The 18,856-nt window shown below is 29.7% G+C and overlaps 1 protein-coding gene and 1 long non-coding RNA gene across 7 annotated transcripts in view; one reads left to right on the forward strand and one right to left on the reverse strand.

The window, feature by feature from the left end:
• LOC118184290 (uncharacterized) overlaps positions 1-18,856 on the forward strand; it is a 207,732-nt gene that overhangs the window by 91,707 nt on the left and 97,169 nt on the right. For all 5 annotated transcript variants that reach the window (XR_015041228.1, XR_004757394.2, XR_015041231.1 and 2 more), the window contains one exon: positions 3,993-4,082. This is a non-coding gene — a long non-coding RNA (uncharacterized LOC118184290). The remainder of the gene's footprint in view (positions 1-3,992; positions 4,083-18,856) is intronic.
• Positions 1-18,856, reverse strand: part of LOC118184289 (cytochrome P450 4c3-like) — a 162,302-nt gene that overhangs the window by 6,319 nt on the left and 137,127 nt on the right. For both annotated transcript variants that reach the window (XM_035353940.2, XM_035353941.2), the window contains exons 5-10: positions 14,600-14,666; positions 12,785-12,911; positions 7,721-7,915; positions 6,081-6,254; positions 3,315-3,381; positions 377-556 (exon numbers count right to left, since the gene is read on the reverse strand). In XM_035353940.2, coding sequence (XP_035209831.2) covers positions 377-556; positions 3,315-3,381; positions 6,081-6,254; positions 7,721-7,915; positions 12,785-12,911; positions 14,600-14,666 — 810 coding nt within the window. The remainder of the gene's footprint in view (positions 1-376; positions 557-3,314; positions 3,382-6,080; positions 6,255-7,720; positions 7,916-12,784; positions 12,912-14,599; positions 14,667-18,856) is intronic.

Below are 18,856 nucleotides of genomic sequence, written 5' to 3' on the forward strand. Positions count from 1 at the left end.
CGCGCTAGACGCATTACGGATGGCGAAGAGGTTAATAGTTCATTACTTAGCTATACAACAATATAATCTGTGTTACATTATATTTCAGATGGTAGTAGCATTTGTCACCCATTTTTTTTATAAAAATTGAGAGTTCGAAGAAAATTTCTCATTTTAAATACATAAATTTGAGATCGCTCTCAGAAGTTTTCATTTTTTTCATTTTCTCTGTTCATATAAAACACTAACAGTAAATTTTTTACTTCTCCTTTTAAGACAAACGTACTTTTTAAAAACGAATCATTATGTTTCAAGCTTTTCAGAAACCTTAGAATATAACTTAAAAACAAATGTTCCGAAGATTGTACTACAATTAGTACAACTGGGATATACCGACCTATACAATTTCTTGGACCAGCTGAAAATGGTACATAAGCGTACGGATGCCGTCCCACAGCATTTTCTGGCAGAAAGCGATCAGGATCAAATTTTTCTGGGTTAGGATATACTTCTGCATCTCTGTGTAACATATAAGTGAAGATCATGCAGTTTGTGCCAGCTGGTATGGTATATCCATCTGTATGAGTAAGAAATACAACATAAAATTAAATATTTTTATAACAAAATTCTTTGATTCATCAGTTATTTAATATTTCATATATATATATATATATATACGTAATTTGAGTAAAATATTCACTTTATATATTATATAGCAATATGAACTATAACATATTACAAAATAATATAATACACTTTAAGTGTGAATATATACACGCATTTAATAAAATTAGGCAGGACGGCAAATTACACAAGCGAAAACACAGCAAGCGGTAAAGGAGTGCCTAAAAGTCTGAAGCATAAAATCTAAATGTTTTTGCAAATAGTCAGAGGAAATAAGGAAATAAAAATTAAGGAACAATTATGCAGTAGAGTAGATTTAGAATGGTGAAATTAATTTATTCTCGATAAAGAGAATTAATTAAATTTTATATGTTAGTAAAAGTCTTGTAAATATCTTATAGACTTTTCATAGCATTAATTATAACTTCAATACACGTCAGAAATGGTGTTAGGCTCCAGACTACCCTATGAATGATTAAAGAATTAATGAATAATTACTTAATGAATGATTAAAGGTAGAAAATAATGATCAGCCCTACAAAAGGCAATTTTGCACTTTTCATCGCTACTAGGCAAGTGACACTTTCGAACTACAATAAATAACACTTTTGAGCGCTTCTCAATTACGGCACCACCATCTTGCACTGCACCGAAATACTAAAACTTCTAGGTAGCATCTTACACGAATAATTTACATTTATATACATTTATATATTGTATTTAAAATTTATGTGACTAACGAGATACGTACAATACTTATATGTGTTTTTCAATGAAGAGTCAAAACTGGTATAAGCTTAGGAGATGATACCAAATTAAGTCTACACTCGTTTTCTATCAAATTTAGTTTAATCATGCAACTCCTGTTTGGGATGCAAGGCCAAAAACCTTTTAGAAACATACTTCATTTTTGCATAAGAATATTCGAAACAAACTGAGCTCTGAATGAAATTTAACCATGCACCAAAATTTGAAAAGCAAGGAAAGTTGGGAAAGAAATTACTAACTAACGTGTCTAAAATATATCATACCTAGGAAAGCCACAATCTAATTTAAAGCATCGGGAATTTTGCCTACCTGGTTGACCAGCCACTAAAATACCTTCTCAGCACGTTTCATAGTAAAAAGTGGTAAAGATTGTTATCTTAGAAAGTAATTTTCTCGACATGGTAACTTTCATCAAATATTCCTAGGATGTATTCCGATAGGAGTGCAACTCCTTCCTCTTTTATGGCTACAAAGTGATGGTCTCAGAGCTCTACTGTATAAAAGATTTTAATTTTTACCTTCTGTATATGAAAGCATATGCGTCAGCAACACAAATAGCCCAAGGAACCTTTAATTCAAGCATTTCAAAATATGGATCACGAGCATGTTACCATTGTTAAGATAGAAAGTGTAAATAACTGAATTAAGAAATATACTTTAGAGCAGGAGTTCTCAACCGGTGGTGCGCAAGAGAAAAGTAGGTGGTACGCAAAGAAGCAAAATATTTTTAGCTATTAAATTCAAAAATTAAAACCCCAACATCCTTACTGAGGTTTTTCTCTAACAGTCGTAAATTTGTACGATTTGAGTTTGTTCCAGAATGGTGGTGGTAGTAGTACTTTGTAGTGGTGGTACTAAAGGTTTTCAATTTCTGTTTAGATGGTGTATTTTAATTATGGCAAAGCACACTAGGGCTATCTGCCTAAGGGGAGGGATGCCTTTCGTGGAGGACTTTCTAAGGGAAACTGGCTCGTATACACGTTACACATGGGGAAAACCACGAAAACGCCCATGCAGCCAGCCCGTTCGCGGGATTCGAACCTCGGACCGAACTACCAGTGTTCAGCGTCTTTACCGCTCGGCCGCTGGTGGGCCTTTCTGTTTAGATGGTACGCGTTAGTCAAAAGGCTGAGAACCGCTGCTTTAGAGGCTATTACAGATTAAAGATAAAATGTTATCTTAAGCGTACAGGATATGTACATATTTTCTACTATTATTTAAAAAAATAAAATTAACCATTCATTTCAGTATTTTATAAAACACTATATTATAAAAAAGCAGCAAAATATATATTTTTAAAACTTACATAAATGTCGTTGCTTTGTAGTACGGATGCTAATGTAAATAAAGATATTATGTGCCTATTTAACCAAAGTAAATAGATAAATAAGTAATTGAAAAAAAAAACATGTTTTTATTTTATTTGTTTAATAGTACATATATGTAAATGCTTGCTTTTGATAGAAACGCTGGCGCAGAAGTAACACTGAAAATGACAATTACGACGCAAAAAATCTAGAAATAATAAACTTCCTAAAATGATTAAATTCCTAAGATAGTAATTTAAAAATGATTAAATTTATGATACGTATTCCTTATAGGTATAATAATGTATCCTTAAAATACACATTAAAATTTTTATTATATCTTTCAATGTGTAATGTGCGTTTCGATAATATGTAACTCAGCAAAGCAATATTCTGCGTACCGATTTTGAAGCAATTCACAAAATTAATTCGCCCTGCACTAATGAGAATTAGTCTGATATGATATCGCAGTTTTAAATATGGAAATATGTTAGGAATATGTATGACTATAAAGTAACAACGCAATAGGATATTATATTTTTTTTTCTAAAATTTAAATGAGAAATGCAATATTGACGCATTAGTTCAGAAGCCACGGAGAAAACAAACATAAAGATGATATGATATTTTACTTACTAACGACTACATCGCAACTTGATTCTCGGCCAATATAAGGAAGTGATGGGTAAAGTCGCTGGCTTTCCTAAGGAATACAAATCATAAAAACATTGTAAGCGTTTATAGCAACGATAATTTAATTCTTTATATTTTTTTCAATATATCTTTCGTTTGTCTAAAACTTTAACTAAATGTATTACCAGAATATACCTGTAATATCGTTAGTCTGACGGAGATAGATTCGTACGAAGTTTTCATAATCAGATAATTGATCAGAATATTATTCACATAATTACTTGGAAAGTTGGTCAAGTATTAGCAAATTGATGTAACAGGTTTTCTCAAGAGACTATAAAAATAATTTTAAGGCATCTTGAAATGGATTTAAATATATTTTATATTTTAATAGGATCCTTGAAAAAATGCAGTGCTTCTTTATGCCAGAAAATTGCTCGAAAGTAGTTAAATATTTAATAAAATGTGCATTCATATAGTCTTTCTTGTTTCGTCTCCTCTTTTTAATAAGATATTTAAGATCAACAGTACATAAAAAAAACATAAATAAATTCAATATAAGAACAGAATTATTCAAATATATATAATAATTTATTTGTCTATTTTACAGTTCTAAGCGACTACGTTTTCTTTCGACTAATATTTGTGAGATATAAAGAAATTCGTATTTCTTTCATATAGAGAGAATCCGCTCCAGGCATAGTCAGCAACCTATAGCACTGATTGTTGGAAGTCAGCTGAGTTGTTCTTACACGTGACAATAAAATAAAGGTAAATTTTGTTTTGAATTGTTAATATGATTACTTCATATGGTGTGATAATGCACTGAGCGACTAGGACGCTGAAAATGCTAGAATTAGTCCTGCATAGAAAACAGAAATTACCATCAAAAATTAAATTTAACATAGCTTAACACATGTTTAAAATGTTACTGATACTTCTACAATCCGAGACATATAATGCAGCACTATTGTGTTCATTATAAATCTAAAAACTTCATTCATCCTTTTCCCTGTAGTGCCTAAGGGGGGAGTACGTAATAAGTAAAAAAAAAGAAAAGAAAAAATTATTACAGATTAAAAGGTTTTTTACATGACATGCATGTTCTGTTCTAAAGGTATGTCATTGTCTATGAGGTTCCAATTCATTGCGTTTTGAAAATAATAATATTATCTGTAAATCAAAGATTTACAGAAATCTGCTAGCGTTCCTTTTCAAAATTACTTTCATTTTTTAAAAGACGTTTAGCCTCTGTATGACATTTTGGTAATTCTCTTAATATTTCAAAATTCTCATTGTTTGAGTTAATCTATAATACTGAAATTAGACGAAATAATAATAATAAAAGGCCTTTTAAGTGTTTTTAAGTAATAATGTATTCACCCTTTCGGTCATTTAAAGAAACATTACTTAATTTTGTCTATTGTTAAAACCGATTATGTCTCATAAGTTTCTCTTTCTTTTGAATACTAAAATATTTACAAAGACTTTTTCACATATGATCATGAACTTTTAATTCTCTTAATAGTTCAATGTTAATGTCATAGAAATTAAGATAATTAATAAGTTTAAAACTGTTAGTGTCGCAAGTCTTCCATTTTAAATCAAGAATTAGAATTGATTTATCTTAGTTAAACTAGCAAAAAAGCAGTTAACCAAAATGTGAATTCAAAATTCATAAAGAAAACATTTTACCAATATTCTAGTAAAAGCAAGAGCTATAAAAAAGGGAAAGAGATTTATTTATTTGTTTACAGATTATGAATTAATGCAAGTACTATCTTAGACATGTGAATCTCATGCATATTTTGGGGAATAATAAAAGTGTATGTGAGTTGTTTCATTGCTATAGTCACCTTGTAACAATGCAGGAAAATCGACCTCGGACAATATGTAGAGGCAACATGTAGAGTACATTTATTATGTTTTAGAAAATCTTATGGAAGCTTCAAAACAGAAAGTGGAAACTGCATAAATAAATAAAATGCTGAATTTCAAATTAAAACTTCCTGCAGAAAGAGCTTTTGAAACACTGTAGTTTTAAAATTCGTTTAGTTTTAAATTGCATTTAATAAAAATTAATTTAATATTTTTATGGAACAACCATAAATTTTCAAACTGTCAGTTACTAGCAAGGTATTGATTTTTTTAACTGCAGAGATACCAATTATAAATGATCATGTTAATAAATCTATTAATTTGATGTCGTTCAAAGATTTTGCAAACTAATAATTTAATGATAAAGTTTAGCTTTAAGATACTAAATGGTAAGTTTATATATAGGAATTATGTTAAAATCAGATGTGTCATGGAATATCAAAAGGCTGATCAGAGGCCAACTAATAAAGTCGCTGAACAGTAGTAGTTCGGTTTCGGGGTTCGAATCACAGAACTATAGGGGCTGTATGGGCGTGTTCGTGGTCTTACCCATGTGTAAGGGCTATACGAGCCACTTTCCCTTAGAAAATCCTTTACGAAGGTATCCTTCGCCTGAAGCGGATAACGCAGTAAATTAAACCAAACCATGGAGAATGAAAATGATAATTTGTTGAGAAAATCCAAAATTTGAAGTTACTCGCTTCTTAAATTTGTTATTTCTTTCTAAAATAAATTAATAAAATAGCATTAGATCATAAACAAACACGTATGTAAGAAAAACATACAGTTATAAAATAATACTGCTTATGTTGGTTATATCATTTCCAAATATTTCAGATTTGTGAACAATTTGAAAAATTTTCAAATTAAGGCAAGTGAATAACTGCTTACTTTCAGGACACACTCTAAATACTTGAGATTTTTCACATCATCGACAGTGAACGGCCTGTCCCAGTCGTCACCAAATATTTCTTCTAGTTCTTCTTGCACTTTTTCCTGCACTTCCGGGTCCTGCCCAATTAAGTATAGAGCCCAGCTCATTCCAACAGCGGTAGTATCGTGACCCTGCTCAAAAAAAAAAAAAAAAAAAAAAAAGCTTTACAAATTAAAAATTTTTACTAAGCATTTAGTCTAAATTTTGTATGATAAATTCACGTAAACTTAAGAAATGGAACATAATCAACAAGACCATTTAAGATTAATAGCATTTAAATATCATTTAATAAAATCATCTGGCAGCTTAAAAACCCTCACAGGATTTCATAATATAATTCAATGGCCGAAAGCGACTTTTGATAATATGTACAGGGTGTCCAGTGGAAAACAACTGATGAAAAAGAAAGACGCATGTATCCGAAATCGGTATATTCAATTGCACTGTGATTTACATAGGTTTACTCAACTCATCTCTATGTAAATGCCATTTTAGTATGGGCTATATTAAGGCGATACTCTAACTCACTTCATACTTTCGAAAGTACCACTAATATGACTTAATCCTATTATTTCCTTTATTCGAGCGCACAAATATAAAAAGATCAAGTCCCTTCCATACCAGTATTTCCGGTGAATTGCTTTCCAGCTATATAAGTCACAGTGCAATAAACACTAACATAGAATATGAGAGTTATTCGTTTTTGTCATTTGTTTCTTGGACACCCTATGCTTTCGCGACTGGACGGTATATACAGAATGAAAACTCATATAAAATGCATGGTACTTGGCAGTTGGCCACTTTTAGCACTTTTTAGCACACGTGTTCCGTGGCTTTGAGTTTCAGCGTCAGATGCGGAAGACAACAGAAATTATGCAGGGAAATGATTAAGACAGCCTGTTTGGTAAATGTGCTTTGATTGTTCACATATGTTTGAAACAAAATTTGATTTTGGATGCTACCATGTATTAGACTGCGTTTATTTACATGGTAATAATGCAATTCAGTTCGAAGTTGTTTAGCAGTTTGCATACCAAGAAATAATTTGTACGAATGCTGAAATGCCTTTAAAAGAATTTTCAGTCTAGAAAGTAGAGCAAAAAATTTCATTATTGTGAGGGCGATTTAATATTAGAAAGAACTATAACTAGAAATTGTATGGTGATTACCACTGCAAACGATTATTACCAAGAAGTAGGAAATTAATGAGATGATTTTTAGTGCTTCTAAAAATTGTACGTTGATAAAAAACAAACCACTAAAGCAGCCAATATAATTAAAAAATTAAGATTTTTATTATTTCATGCAGTGTTATACTTCGAAAATTTTTGTACCAGTAATATTTGAAAACTACTTCTAGTATTTTATGACACATTTTGTAAATATATTCGTTTTTGTCTTACATGCATTATTTCTCTGGTAAGCGTTTAGTTAAGAATAATCAATTATGCATTAGTCGCACATATGTGTTGGATGTTGAGCTCTTATAAAATTATTTATTGTCATTCATTATGCCTGAAAGAAAAAAGTTCTGAAAATACTTTTTTTTAATTTATGCAATATTGAATAAATATAATTAGACAATGTTAAAACTTACCGCAAACATGAATGTGTTCACTTCTTCTGTTATATCTTCTTCTGTAAAACATGGATCAGTAAGATGCTCATGAAGCAAAAGATCTAAAAAGGCCTTTCGACGTTTCATTCCAAAGTCGTCCTTTTTAAATGCTTCCTCTATGTCCATGCCGCCTTTTATTTCTTTCAAGACATAACCTTTCCTTTCTCTTATGACCTTAGAAAATTAAATGAATTATTCAAAATACTGTGCAAAAACGCATATGAATATGTATTTTCATAAGTGTAAGCGTTAGCAAAATAGTTCATTGAGAAATAATTTAACATATGGAGGCATCAATTCATGTCGTATGAATATAAAAATGTAAAAATGTCTAATAACATATTTTCGAATAAACTTATGCACATAGCATTATGTTATTTCTAACTTCTTATGTTATTTACTTATACACTGGAGTTTATTATTAATTTATACAAAAAAATACCATTTGTCCCAAATAATGAGGTCGAAGCCGTTTTGGATAACGCATTTGTGGATAATGTAGGAAAACAGTTTCGGTAGCTGAGACAGAAATAAACATGCATTATGTTAATATCAAAGTTTATGAGTTTAGCATGCAACTTAAAACTACGCAAAAACGAAACCTTAATTTGGCATAATAAAAAAAATTGTATTGGTTTCAAGGGCGATCTCGCAACTGTCTCCCTTTTTCAGGAGAAGAAGTGGGGGAAAAGTTTTTTTTTTTTTTTTTTTTCTTTTTGCAGATATTTTTTTCGCAACGTTTTGGTAGCGTATCTGATCACTCTCGACTTTTATTCAAGTTCTACATTAAACTAACGTTCTTTTTTGCGCAAATAAAAATTTTAAATTGACACGCTTTTCTTCTTAATTGCTTTAGAATGCAATATATAGAAATATCTTGTCACCATTTTAAAATACAAACTTTCCTCTAATGAACGAGATAAAACGAAATGCAGTTAAGCTACGTTTTAGTGTATATTATTATTTATTTTAAGCGTTGTATTTTAAACGAATAAGTAATAATTATTTCTTAAGTAAAACAAATGAATGCTCAATCTCATTCCTTCAAATATTTTTTTTTTTTCAATACCTAACGATAATGAATAAAGGAGTTAAACTTATGCTAAGTTATTAAAGTTAATTTAATGTTGTGAAAACAAGCAATGAGTTTGTTTCTTCAAACGTGCTTTTTTTACATCTGGGAATTATGATTGGGATTTGTTTAAGATCCTAGCTAAACTCAGGTTGAACATTTTTATTAACCTAACCAAAACCAATGTATCACTGTTAGTATTCCAAAATTTAATTCCCAGATTTCTTTTAGAGACTACTTTTGTGGCGAATCAAAGCATTCTGTTGATTATGTATTGTAACTCTGGTAACTATCAAGCGGAATGTCTGTCATATAAAACTATGATCAAAATGTGGAAAACAAAGTTTGATGTGATGTAAGTACTAAGAAGATAAATAAAATTTTTGTTTGACTTGAAAAAGACGAGAAAATTTTAAAATAAATGGAAAGTAGATATTAAAAATTATAACAAAATAAATACAAGTACAAATTTTGAGTTCTAGCTTCGTAAAAGAAATGCACTGATCAGATATGAACATGGGATTATTGAAATATTCCACTTCGAGCGTTTGACAGCAATATCAAAATAGATTTGGTTTAATTCGATTTCCGAAAATTTTTAGACTGACTGCTTTTGATTATACTGTCTTTATATTTCTTATCCATTCTGTGGTATTCATCAAAATACTGAAAGATTCTGGGATTCGTATTGAACCATTTATGCATCGCATTCGCTGGTTTTTATCTATGTTTCACTGTTGGAACTGAATTCCCTTTTGAATCTGGTTCACCTATACTTGCTGTGTGTTCCTTATATTAGACGAGTGACATATGATAGAAATTTTAATTCTTCCTTAGGCTTTACTTCAAAGTGTTTTAGATTTTAAATTAAAATTAGACATACAAGTGAAACACTATGAAATTTTATTTATTCAAAGACAATGTTTCGTTTTAATCTGATAGCGAAATAGAATTCTTGCAAGTGAAAGGTGTTTTTCACTTGCAAGAATTATATTTCAAGGCAAGTGAAAGGTGTTTTTAATGCCTTAAAATAAGTTGCAATAATCTCTTAGATTGCAAGTATAGCTAGGTTATATTATTCCATTGTATGAATAAGACTTTTGTTGAGATCAGTTTAAGGATTGTATATTTAAACTGGGGAATACATAAGCAGAACGTTTCTCCAAGTACCGTTTTCTCATGCCACAATCTGCCACATCCAGATTTAATTGGGTAACTTCACTAAATGCATTATCATTTAATATTAAAATAACAGGAGTCACTGTGTCGGATCCCCTGTCCGTTTGTATTAAAACTTCTAATATATGTAATTTCGCACTGAAAAACTGAAGGCAGAAACACTTGTAAATCAATCACACTTGATTCCATACATTCCACAGACGAATACTCGGACCTAATGAGGTGAAGTCCATACCTTTTATTATATTAATTTCAGTATTTGCAACATATTTCAGAGAACCTGGTATTCGACGAATAATTGCGCTTCATGGTCAAATCTGCATAAATATGTGTACGTTTCTCGCAATGTGATAAAACAACGGTACTTAGAGCCATCAAATTTTGAATAACGTAATCTTCCTGAGAATATGGGCATCTGGAAATCCAAATTTGAAATTTGCTTTATTATCAAGTTCAAATTTTGTTAAACTTCAGCGAATTTTTGATTAACAAACTGAAGGATTTCGGAGCGAGCAATGGCAATATTGTACAGAAAAAAACATTTTTATCTCCAGCGCGCGAGACTGTATCGGAAATTCTAAAGATACGATCATTTAAAAATTATTTTGCTATATTGCTCTTGAATTGAATTTTATGGTTTAAGTGCGAAAAACGCCCCTTTGGACGTAATTTAAAATCGGAAACATTTCAGATTTTTTTTTTATGTTTTCTTCTGTAATCCGTAAATAAAGTTTATATCTGTGTTTTATGAGTTATTTGTTAATGGATTTGGTTTACGGTATTGATGGAATTTATTTCCAATAGGCATGTCTGGCGATTAAATTTTCATTCAAATAAATGAAAAGAAAAATCTAGCAATGCTGAGAAAGAATTATTAAACGAAATAGAAGATCACATAAAAGAATGCAGAAGGGATAAAACTATTTTGGATGTCCCTTCTAATTTGGAATATATTAATGGAAAACGGCTTTTATATGATTTTGTTACAATGTTAATTATACCTTTCAAATGGAATTTATTAAGTTTAATAAGAATGAAGCCCATTTTGATGAAAATGTCGAGAAAAATGTGAAATAGGAATTTCCTTTCGGAACGAGGGAGATTGTGGATAAATTAAGTTCTATTAACAATTTCAGATCAGATTACTCTGTTTACCTTCTTTAAATGCTGCTCTAAAGTGAAAGTTAATTCCCCCTATTTTTTCCTAAATTGGTTACTAAACTTTGCTACGGAAAGGAAGAAACAGAATTTTCGATTTTTTAAATGAATATGCTTGATTGCTAATACATTTGTTCTCATAGGATATAAATAGATTTTTTAATTAAATCCATACTTTTGATCCTAAAATATAAAATTATAAAGCTAAATAAAACTGTTTACTAATTCATAGTCAACTGCGAAACAAATTAACGACTGCTACCAGATAAAACAGACATTTGAAATCTACAATTATTTATTTAACTGAACTGTAAGATTAGGATTTCGTTTTGACAATTCTGGAGCCGACTCTATTCTAAATACCTAATCTGGAACTAGGCTTCCCAAATTTTTATAAATATTTTTTCTTTGTTTTAGAAACGATTTGAATTCGAATGTGTTTTCAGTGCTGCCATCTACAATAGTTATTTCCAACTACTCTGGTAAATTGAAAAGAAAAAAAAAAAAAAAAAAAAAAAAAACCCGCTAAATTGAGTAATGTTGGCGTTTGTAAATTATGGTAATTTGTTTAGAAGTTTTAAAAATATTTAAATTGGGATGGACGAGCAAAATATCGAAACTATTAAATACACTCATTTCAAATGATCACCTATGTAAACCGCAATTTTATGTTAAATGCTTGTTCATTTCTAATCATTTCTAATAATAATTAATTGCTAATTCATTCCTCTGTCACTTCATTTCCTCAGTTTAGTACTTAAAATATCCATTAAAACGTGTATTATTTCCATTTGCATGTTTATAATATTGGAATAAAAAACAAATAAATAATATATGTCTTATAATACAGAACTAGAAATGTAAATTAAATTATATTGCTTGCAATTAAATTTTTCCGCGTCTCAGTTTTAAAACATTTGGTCTGCTTTTCGACTTCCTGTGTGTAGTGCATATAATCTGTACATTTACATAGGTGTAAACATTTGACAAAAAATATGTTTTGATTATTTTTTATAATCTGGAATATTTATTTCTTATGTGTATTAAGTTTTATCAGTTGATTTGTATAAAAGTTATCTTTTTATTTAAAATATCATCATTTTATTTAAAATACCATCATTTTAAATAGACATTTAATTCAGTACAAAGAGGAATCATTTCGATTTAGATATTAAAAATAATTTATGAATAATTGTTCAATCACATGTAAATATTCGCATGCATTCCTCATAAAGCATATTCTGAATGTCATTAAGTCAAGAATATTCAATCTCTAAACATCTTCTTCTCTAAAATCTCAAATAATCGCAAATAACAACTGAAAAAAAAAAAAAAAAAAAAAGGACTGTTAGGATTTTTTTGGAAAGATAAAAGAATAATGTATATGATTTAATTTTTCTCAACGAATCAACTGGTTGTCCATTTAAACCTTGTTAAAAAAATCTGATTCTTCGACAAGTTAATGAACTGTCATAGAATCAATTTATACTAGGTTAAAAATGCCGGTTTATTCTGAAGATTCAGTATAATCATCCAAAGAGGAGCACTTCCCCGCCTTATTTTAAGTTTCCAAACAAAATCAAAGCCAACTACTAATATATATGTTAACAAAATATTAAAAATGTTACACATACACTCCTTGTGAATTCGTCCATGATATCTGTGCTCTCCTTAAATTTCCTTCCCTCTGCCGTGTTCTTGAAAATGAACTCAGGCCACAGCCAGGGTTTCATAAATCGCGTACCAAAGAGGTGAGATGCTCTGTCAAAAAAAATACTACAATACTAGGAAGGAAACATTTTATCATACTTTTTATTATACTTCATACTGACGACAAAAATCTTACTAAATTATTAAAGTAAAATATATTCACTATTTTAACTCTATATCTATCCATTTATCTTTATATATATATATATATATCATATTCCTTTCAAATTAATATTAATTAATTAATTGAATGCCTGCATGCTCATTTACATAGCAAATAAAACGGAGAAGGAGAAATGAAATGAGGGGGAATTCTTATAAACCAATATTTTATTTATTATTTATTCACCTGATTAAGAACAAAGCTAGCAGCAAATTTTTGCAATATAAATAGAGACTAAAATGAGATATCTTTTGCGGAAAATTCTAAAATTGTTCCTGCTTTTGACAGCACAGCTAAAAAACGTCTTTCCATAACAGTCGGCACTGTTTTCCAAAGTTTCCTTTCTTTATTTCATGTTTAAATTTTAAACATATTACCGTGAATTTCTAGACTCTATTTCTAGACTCTCGCATTTTAGTGCAGCGCTTCGTCCGGTAGTAATATAACAAAAAAAAAAAAAAAAAAAAAAAAACTTTTTGCTCAGGAAGAAATGCGAATGAATACTGTCCAAGAAATGAATCCAAAGTTTAAAACTGCAATAATCATGGGACTTTGATTTATGTCATTTGAGACAGTGAATGTTCTCCCAAACTGCAGTGAATAAACAACTCTTATTTTAAAAATTCTCTTATGATTTCCCAAATCTAGAAAAACAACGCCTTATTTCAGAGATAACAGCTTCAAAGTAGATTATGTTTCATAAATAATGTTTGGACTATCTTCTTATATATTTTTTATTCTTTTTCTTCACTTGATTTCATCGTCCTCGTTTATGACCTGATTTCTGCTCTTTCGCTATCACCTGATGTAAATTTGTACAACTTTCTGTCCATTTATCTCTAGCCAGCTGTATAATTTCGACAATTATCTACTTATGTAAGTTTATTTATTTTACTCACATTTTCGTAATTATCATTTTTAATTCTGTTTAAGAATTTAGATCTGCATTTTCTATCCATTTATACCTACATCTTTCAATATGTTTCTAAAGTATTACATCTACCTATATACCTATCATATAAATCTTCCGCTTCAGTTGATAACTTAATTAAAATTACAACTAATCAACTAATTAATTTCCGTTATGTTAAATCTATTCACATTTGTTCTATTATCTGCATGCTCATTTACAATTAACATAACAGATTTAACATAACGGAAAATTTTGATTTTACGCACTCGTATTTTATATCTTTTATCCTACATATATATTACTGTTTAGTTATATCAAATCGTGTACTATTAAGTGAGAAGGGATTCGTTAATGAATTGAATGCACACCGAACCGATGAAAGCTTGATGAAATTTACTAAAAAAACTTTATAGTTCTGAAACTTAAAAAAAAAGTACTCGTACAGCTCTTCTCAGTATGACAGAGTGCAGACAGTAGTTACCACTTCAAACTACTAAAAGCGTTTAACACAAGGCAATGCAAAGAGCCTCAAATTGTTGCCTCGCTGGGTTGTTAGGTTAAAATAATAATAATTGGCAGTTAACCATTTTATTTGCTTTTGTTAAAGCTAATTGTTAATTACTCTAATAAATTTGAAAATAAATGACGTAAAATATCGCTTACGCATTCAGGGCTTTGACGTAAGGAGTATCTTTCTTCTGCGCTCCAACATATTTGCCCATAGCAGTTTCTGAAAAGAAATAGTTAGTTTACTAAAACAATTCAACAAATTAGCTTAATTAATAGTCTTTTTAAATCAATCCCGATTCTTTTTTTATTTATATAATTTTAACATTAATTATTTAATAGCATTAATGATTCAATGGTTTAGAATTTGCATAAAAGAATATTTTGTTTAACTCTTGCATGTGCAATAATTTATGTCCAGTTGCAATAATTTATGTAGCACGTATTTGTTATTTTAATGATATAAATAAATACTACTAAAAGGGCTGTTATTAATCATTATTTGCAATATATTTCGACTTAAATATTTCATTTCTCTCCCCCCCCCGGCCCGATTTTTTTATTGTAATGGCTAAGATCTATACTCTAACATTCTCGTCTTTGGGGTTCTCTTAATATTAATTGAAAAAGATCATGGTTCAAGCATGATGAATGATCACAAATCACATGGAAAGCTAAATTGCGTCAGGGAAAGATCATGCTATCAGTTTGGTGGTATAAAAGTCACTGTTTATTTTGACTCCTTCCAAACAACCGGACGATCAACCGAGATGTTTACTGAAAATAACTTACGAAACTGAAGTAAGCAATCAAAGAGAAAAGGTCAGAATTGGCAAATCGCAAAGGAATCGTGTTCCACTACAACAATCGAAGGCCCCATACATCTTTAGGCAATACGCACAAAATTATTGAGGGTTGTCTGGGAAGGGATGTCACATTCCCCATATAGCCCAAGGTTATTGCGCCATTGGATGGTCATTTATTTCGAAGTTTACAAAACTTCTTAAATGATTAAAAATTTCGGTAATAATGATGACCTGAAATCGTACTTGATTGAGTTTTATGCTGATAAAGACCAGAAGTTCAATAAGCACGGAATCATGAAATTACTAGAAAGATGACAAAACGTCATCGAACAGAACGGAAGATATTTCACTGATTTAAGGTCATCTATTGTATAGAAAAAAAAAGAGTTTTATTTCACACTAAAAATAGAAATTACTTTCTTGCCAACCCGATAACTAATATATTTTGGAAACAACTATACATTTTAATTATAGATCGCATAAGGAAGGTAAGGATAAAATATTATTTCTGATGAAAGTTTACCGCTCAAGATTACTAATTCAATATATCAACTGTTACTCCGCTGTTTTGTAATTTATCGCTGATTTAAAGGTGAAATATTTCGCAAGCCAGCAAATTTGAAATCTCAAAGTAATTTAGAATTTTGATAAGATTTACTCTAATTTCATTTAGGTCAACAAGTGCGCTGTCAGGAAGTATTTATTCATAACTTTCTACTTTCACTCATTTCTCTTGTTTACAAACACCACCGGTGGCTATGTTCTGAGTTCATCATGCTCAGTCAGTCATGCAAACAGAAATATTTGAAACACGTGAGTTTTGCAAACAAATGGGCGGCACAAATCATCTCGAACAATCTGATCTTGATTGTCATAGTAATTGGATTTTTAATAACATAATCTGGGACCTGAACAGCATGCGATAAGCTGAAACAAGTTACAGATTACAAGCATTTTTTCATGAAATATTTTAATCCTTTCACAATTCATTTATTTTGAAAATAAGTATTACAGTGGTCAAACTATACTATTAGCTTATTTTAAATCTGATTAGTTTGAAACAATCCTTTTGTTTAAATAATCTTTTTACTTTTATTCCAGTAACTTATAAATTAATAAAAGTAAAATAATTTTTAAAAGTAAATAACTAAAATATTTCAATAACAATAACTAACTATAACAATAACTAAAATATTTCGATAGCGCAGAATAAAAGTGTCTGTTACGGCATCAATTATTATAATTTTCCAAATAATGGTACTAAGAAAATGCCTTTGGAAATGCCAAGGCGAATAATTATTTTCAACAATGTAAGGATTGTACACATGTGTATGAACACGTGTTTTCTAACTTTCAGGGCATGTTCATAAAACACTATTTATTTCCTTTCATTTACAAAATTATAAAATGATAATTGCTACAGATTACAAATGTCATTTATTACAGAGATATTAATTATTTTAATAACATTACTAAAATTATATATAAGTACTAGATAAAATAAAGACGACCTAGGAAAAATTTCCTATATTATCAAGACATTAAGTTGTATTTTAAAACATTTAGAGCATAAAAAATATTTTTAAAGTACATTTATTAAAAGTCGAATCAGTTTATTTTTTGAACATATTCAGAAATTTCTAATTTTCTGCTTTTAGGATATTTACTCATAGATACTAAAGATTAGAAAAATTAAAAATATATAAGCTACATAAATTTTTAAATTCTAATATGGTAAATTGCAAGCAAAAATGCAGAACTCTTGAACTGAGCATACATAATTCAAGATGATAGGGAACAGATAAAAGATTGCTCCATAAGCATAGACAACAGACTACATTACATTTTATAGGTAAACTATAAAACTTATACAAGAAAGAATGATTAAAAAAAACTACAGTCTTTTTAAGCACTCACCAAGATATAAACTTCTCCAAATTGGCTCCCCCTCCCCAACAAAAAGTACTGAATAAAATTAATAAATTTAAAATCAGTATAAATATCATTATAAGTTTCTAATTTCAAATTTTGTTGCAAGATATCCATTAATTATGGCATCTAACTTCAAATATTATTATTTTATACTATTTAAATTTAATGACAGTGTTTTTTTTTTTTTTTTTTTTGCTGACGTTGGTGCAGATTTTATCATATATATATATGATTTATTAAAAATACTTAATTGTTTAGTTTAATGTTATTGCATTGTTTACTGTATTATAAACATTTTAATAGGCCTTACATTTTTTTCACTCAATCTTGATTTTCGTCATGAATTTACAATCATTCAGATATTATTCAGAAATGTAATTTTGTTGAAAATTTACTTGAGAAAAACCAATGATGTTTCAACCATTTGTTTAGATTTTTTTTAAAGTCAATTATTTTGATTTTGTTCCAGTTTTCATATATGTTCCTGCTGTTAGACTGTTAACCACTAATTTATATTTCATTTTTGTATCTTAATTATTTAATCAATTTCTTAGCATACTGTGCGACTTTCAGAATTTATAAGCTTAATTTAAAATCATTAAATCTCTGTACAATTCATTTAACCACGAACAATAGAGCCCGTTAGGAACTGGCAATATTCGCAGCCATTAACCAGGTCATTTGTGGATCTCATAAAGGACTTTTTTGCGAAGAACATATTCAGGAAATGAGCAAAACGAGTGAATAAGAAGTGTCGGCAGTGACACGAGGGCAAGTATAAAAAATGATAAGTCAAAATCCAAGCTTTGCGGGTCGAGTACGTTAAGCCGATAGAGTTTCAGAAAAGACATTTTATGGCTTCCTTTTGAGAGATTTAAAAACGATCACAATTCAAGACCGAAAAGAATGAGGGTGTATCCTGAAAATTGGTAAAGATGCTAAAAACATTTTTAAAATATAAACAAAAGAACAGAGACAATTCCAGATTATCTTTGGCTGGCGCTAATAATTCAATGCAATGGCATCTTTTTTCGGGTGACTGCAAAGCTTTTTCTGTAGCTATAGGAATCACGCTGTCTCGCTTGGCAGTAACAAAATGATTTCAAAGGCAAATGCTTTACAAAAACAATAATTAATATGTATCGCTTGATAATCTACACAGGAGAGGGCACAATTACGGTGGCATCTTGGAACTGTCTACTGTAGCATTTAGTGGTTGATCTAGTCAACTGATCAGTAGGAGACCGATAGCGCTTTCTGGCTGACTTTTGACGATTCCGAAATATGACCGAACGTGACAGACATATTAACATTCATCGCGTGCGTGAAGGGGTACATCTACACAAGTTCAAGATTACATAATGTAGGTAGTCATACGTTCCGTGATACTTTTTAAAGAGTTCCCATGGAAATATGTTTTTGAATTTAATATGGCATTATGAAATGTCTTTAATAAAATGTCTTTCGCTGTTTATTTTGTTTTGAATAATTATATCTCGTTTCCCAGTTTCAGAATTATATTATAGGTAATGATTATCACGAAATTTCATTCAGAAATGTTAAATGCATAAATTTATTTCCCAAAACATTATGACCACCATTTAAGGCTAGAAAATTTTTACATTGCACCGAATTCGAACTAAAAAACATTTGCGAAGATATTCTTGAATTTGCG

The sequence above is a fragment of the Stegodyphus dumicola genome, chromosome 1 (genome assembly GCF_044657685.1).
Source record: "Stegodyphus dumicola isolate Sdum_Otavi_A_Nest chromosome 1, ASM4465768v1".
Taxonomy (NCBI): Eukaryota; Metazoa; Arthropoda; class Arachnida; order Araneae; family Eresidae; genus Stegodyphus; species Stegodyphus dumicola.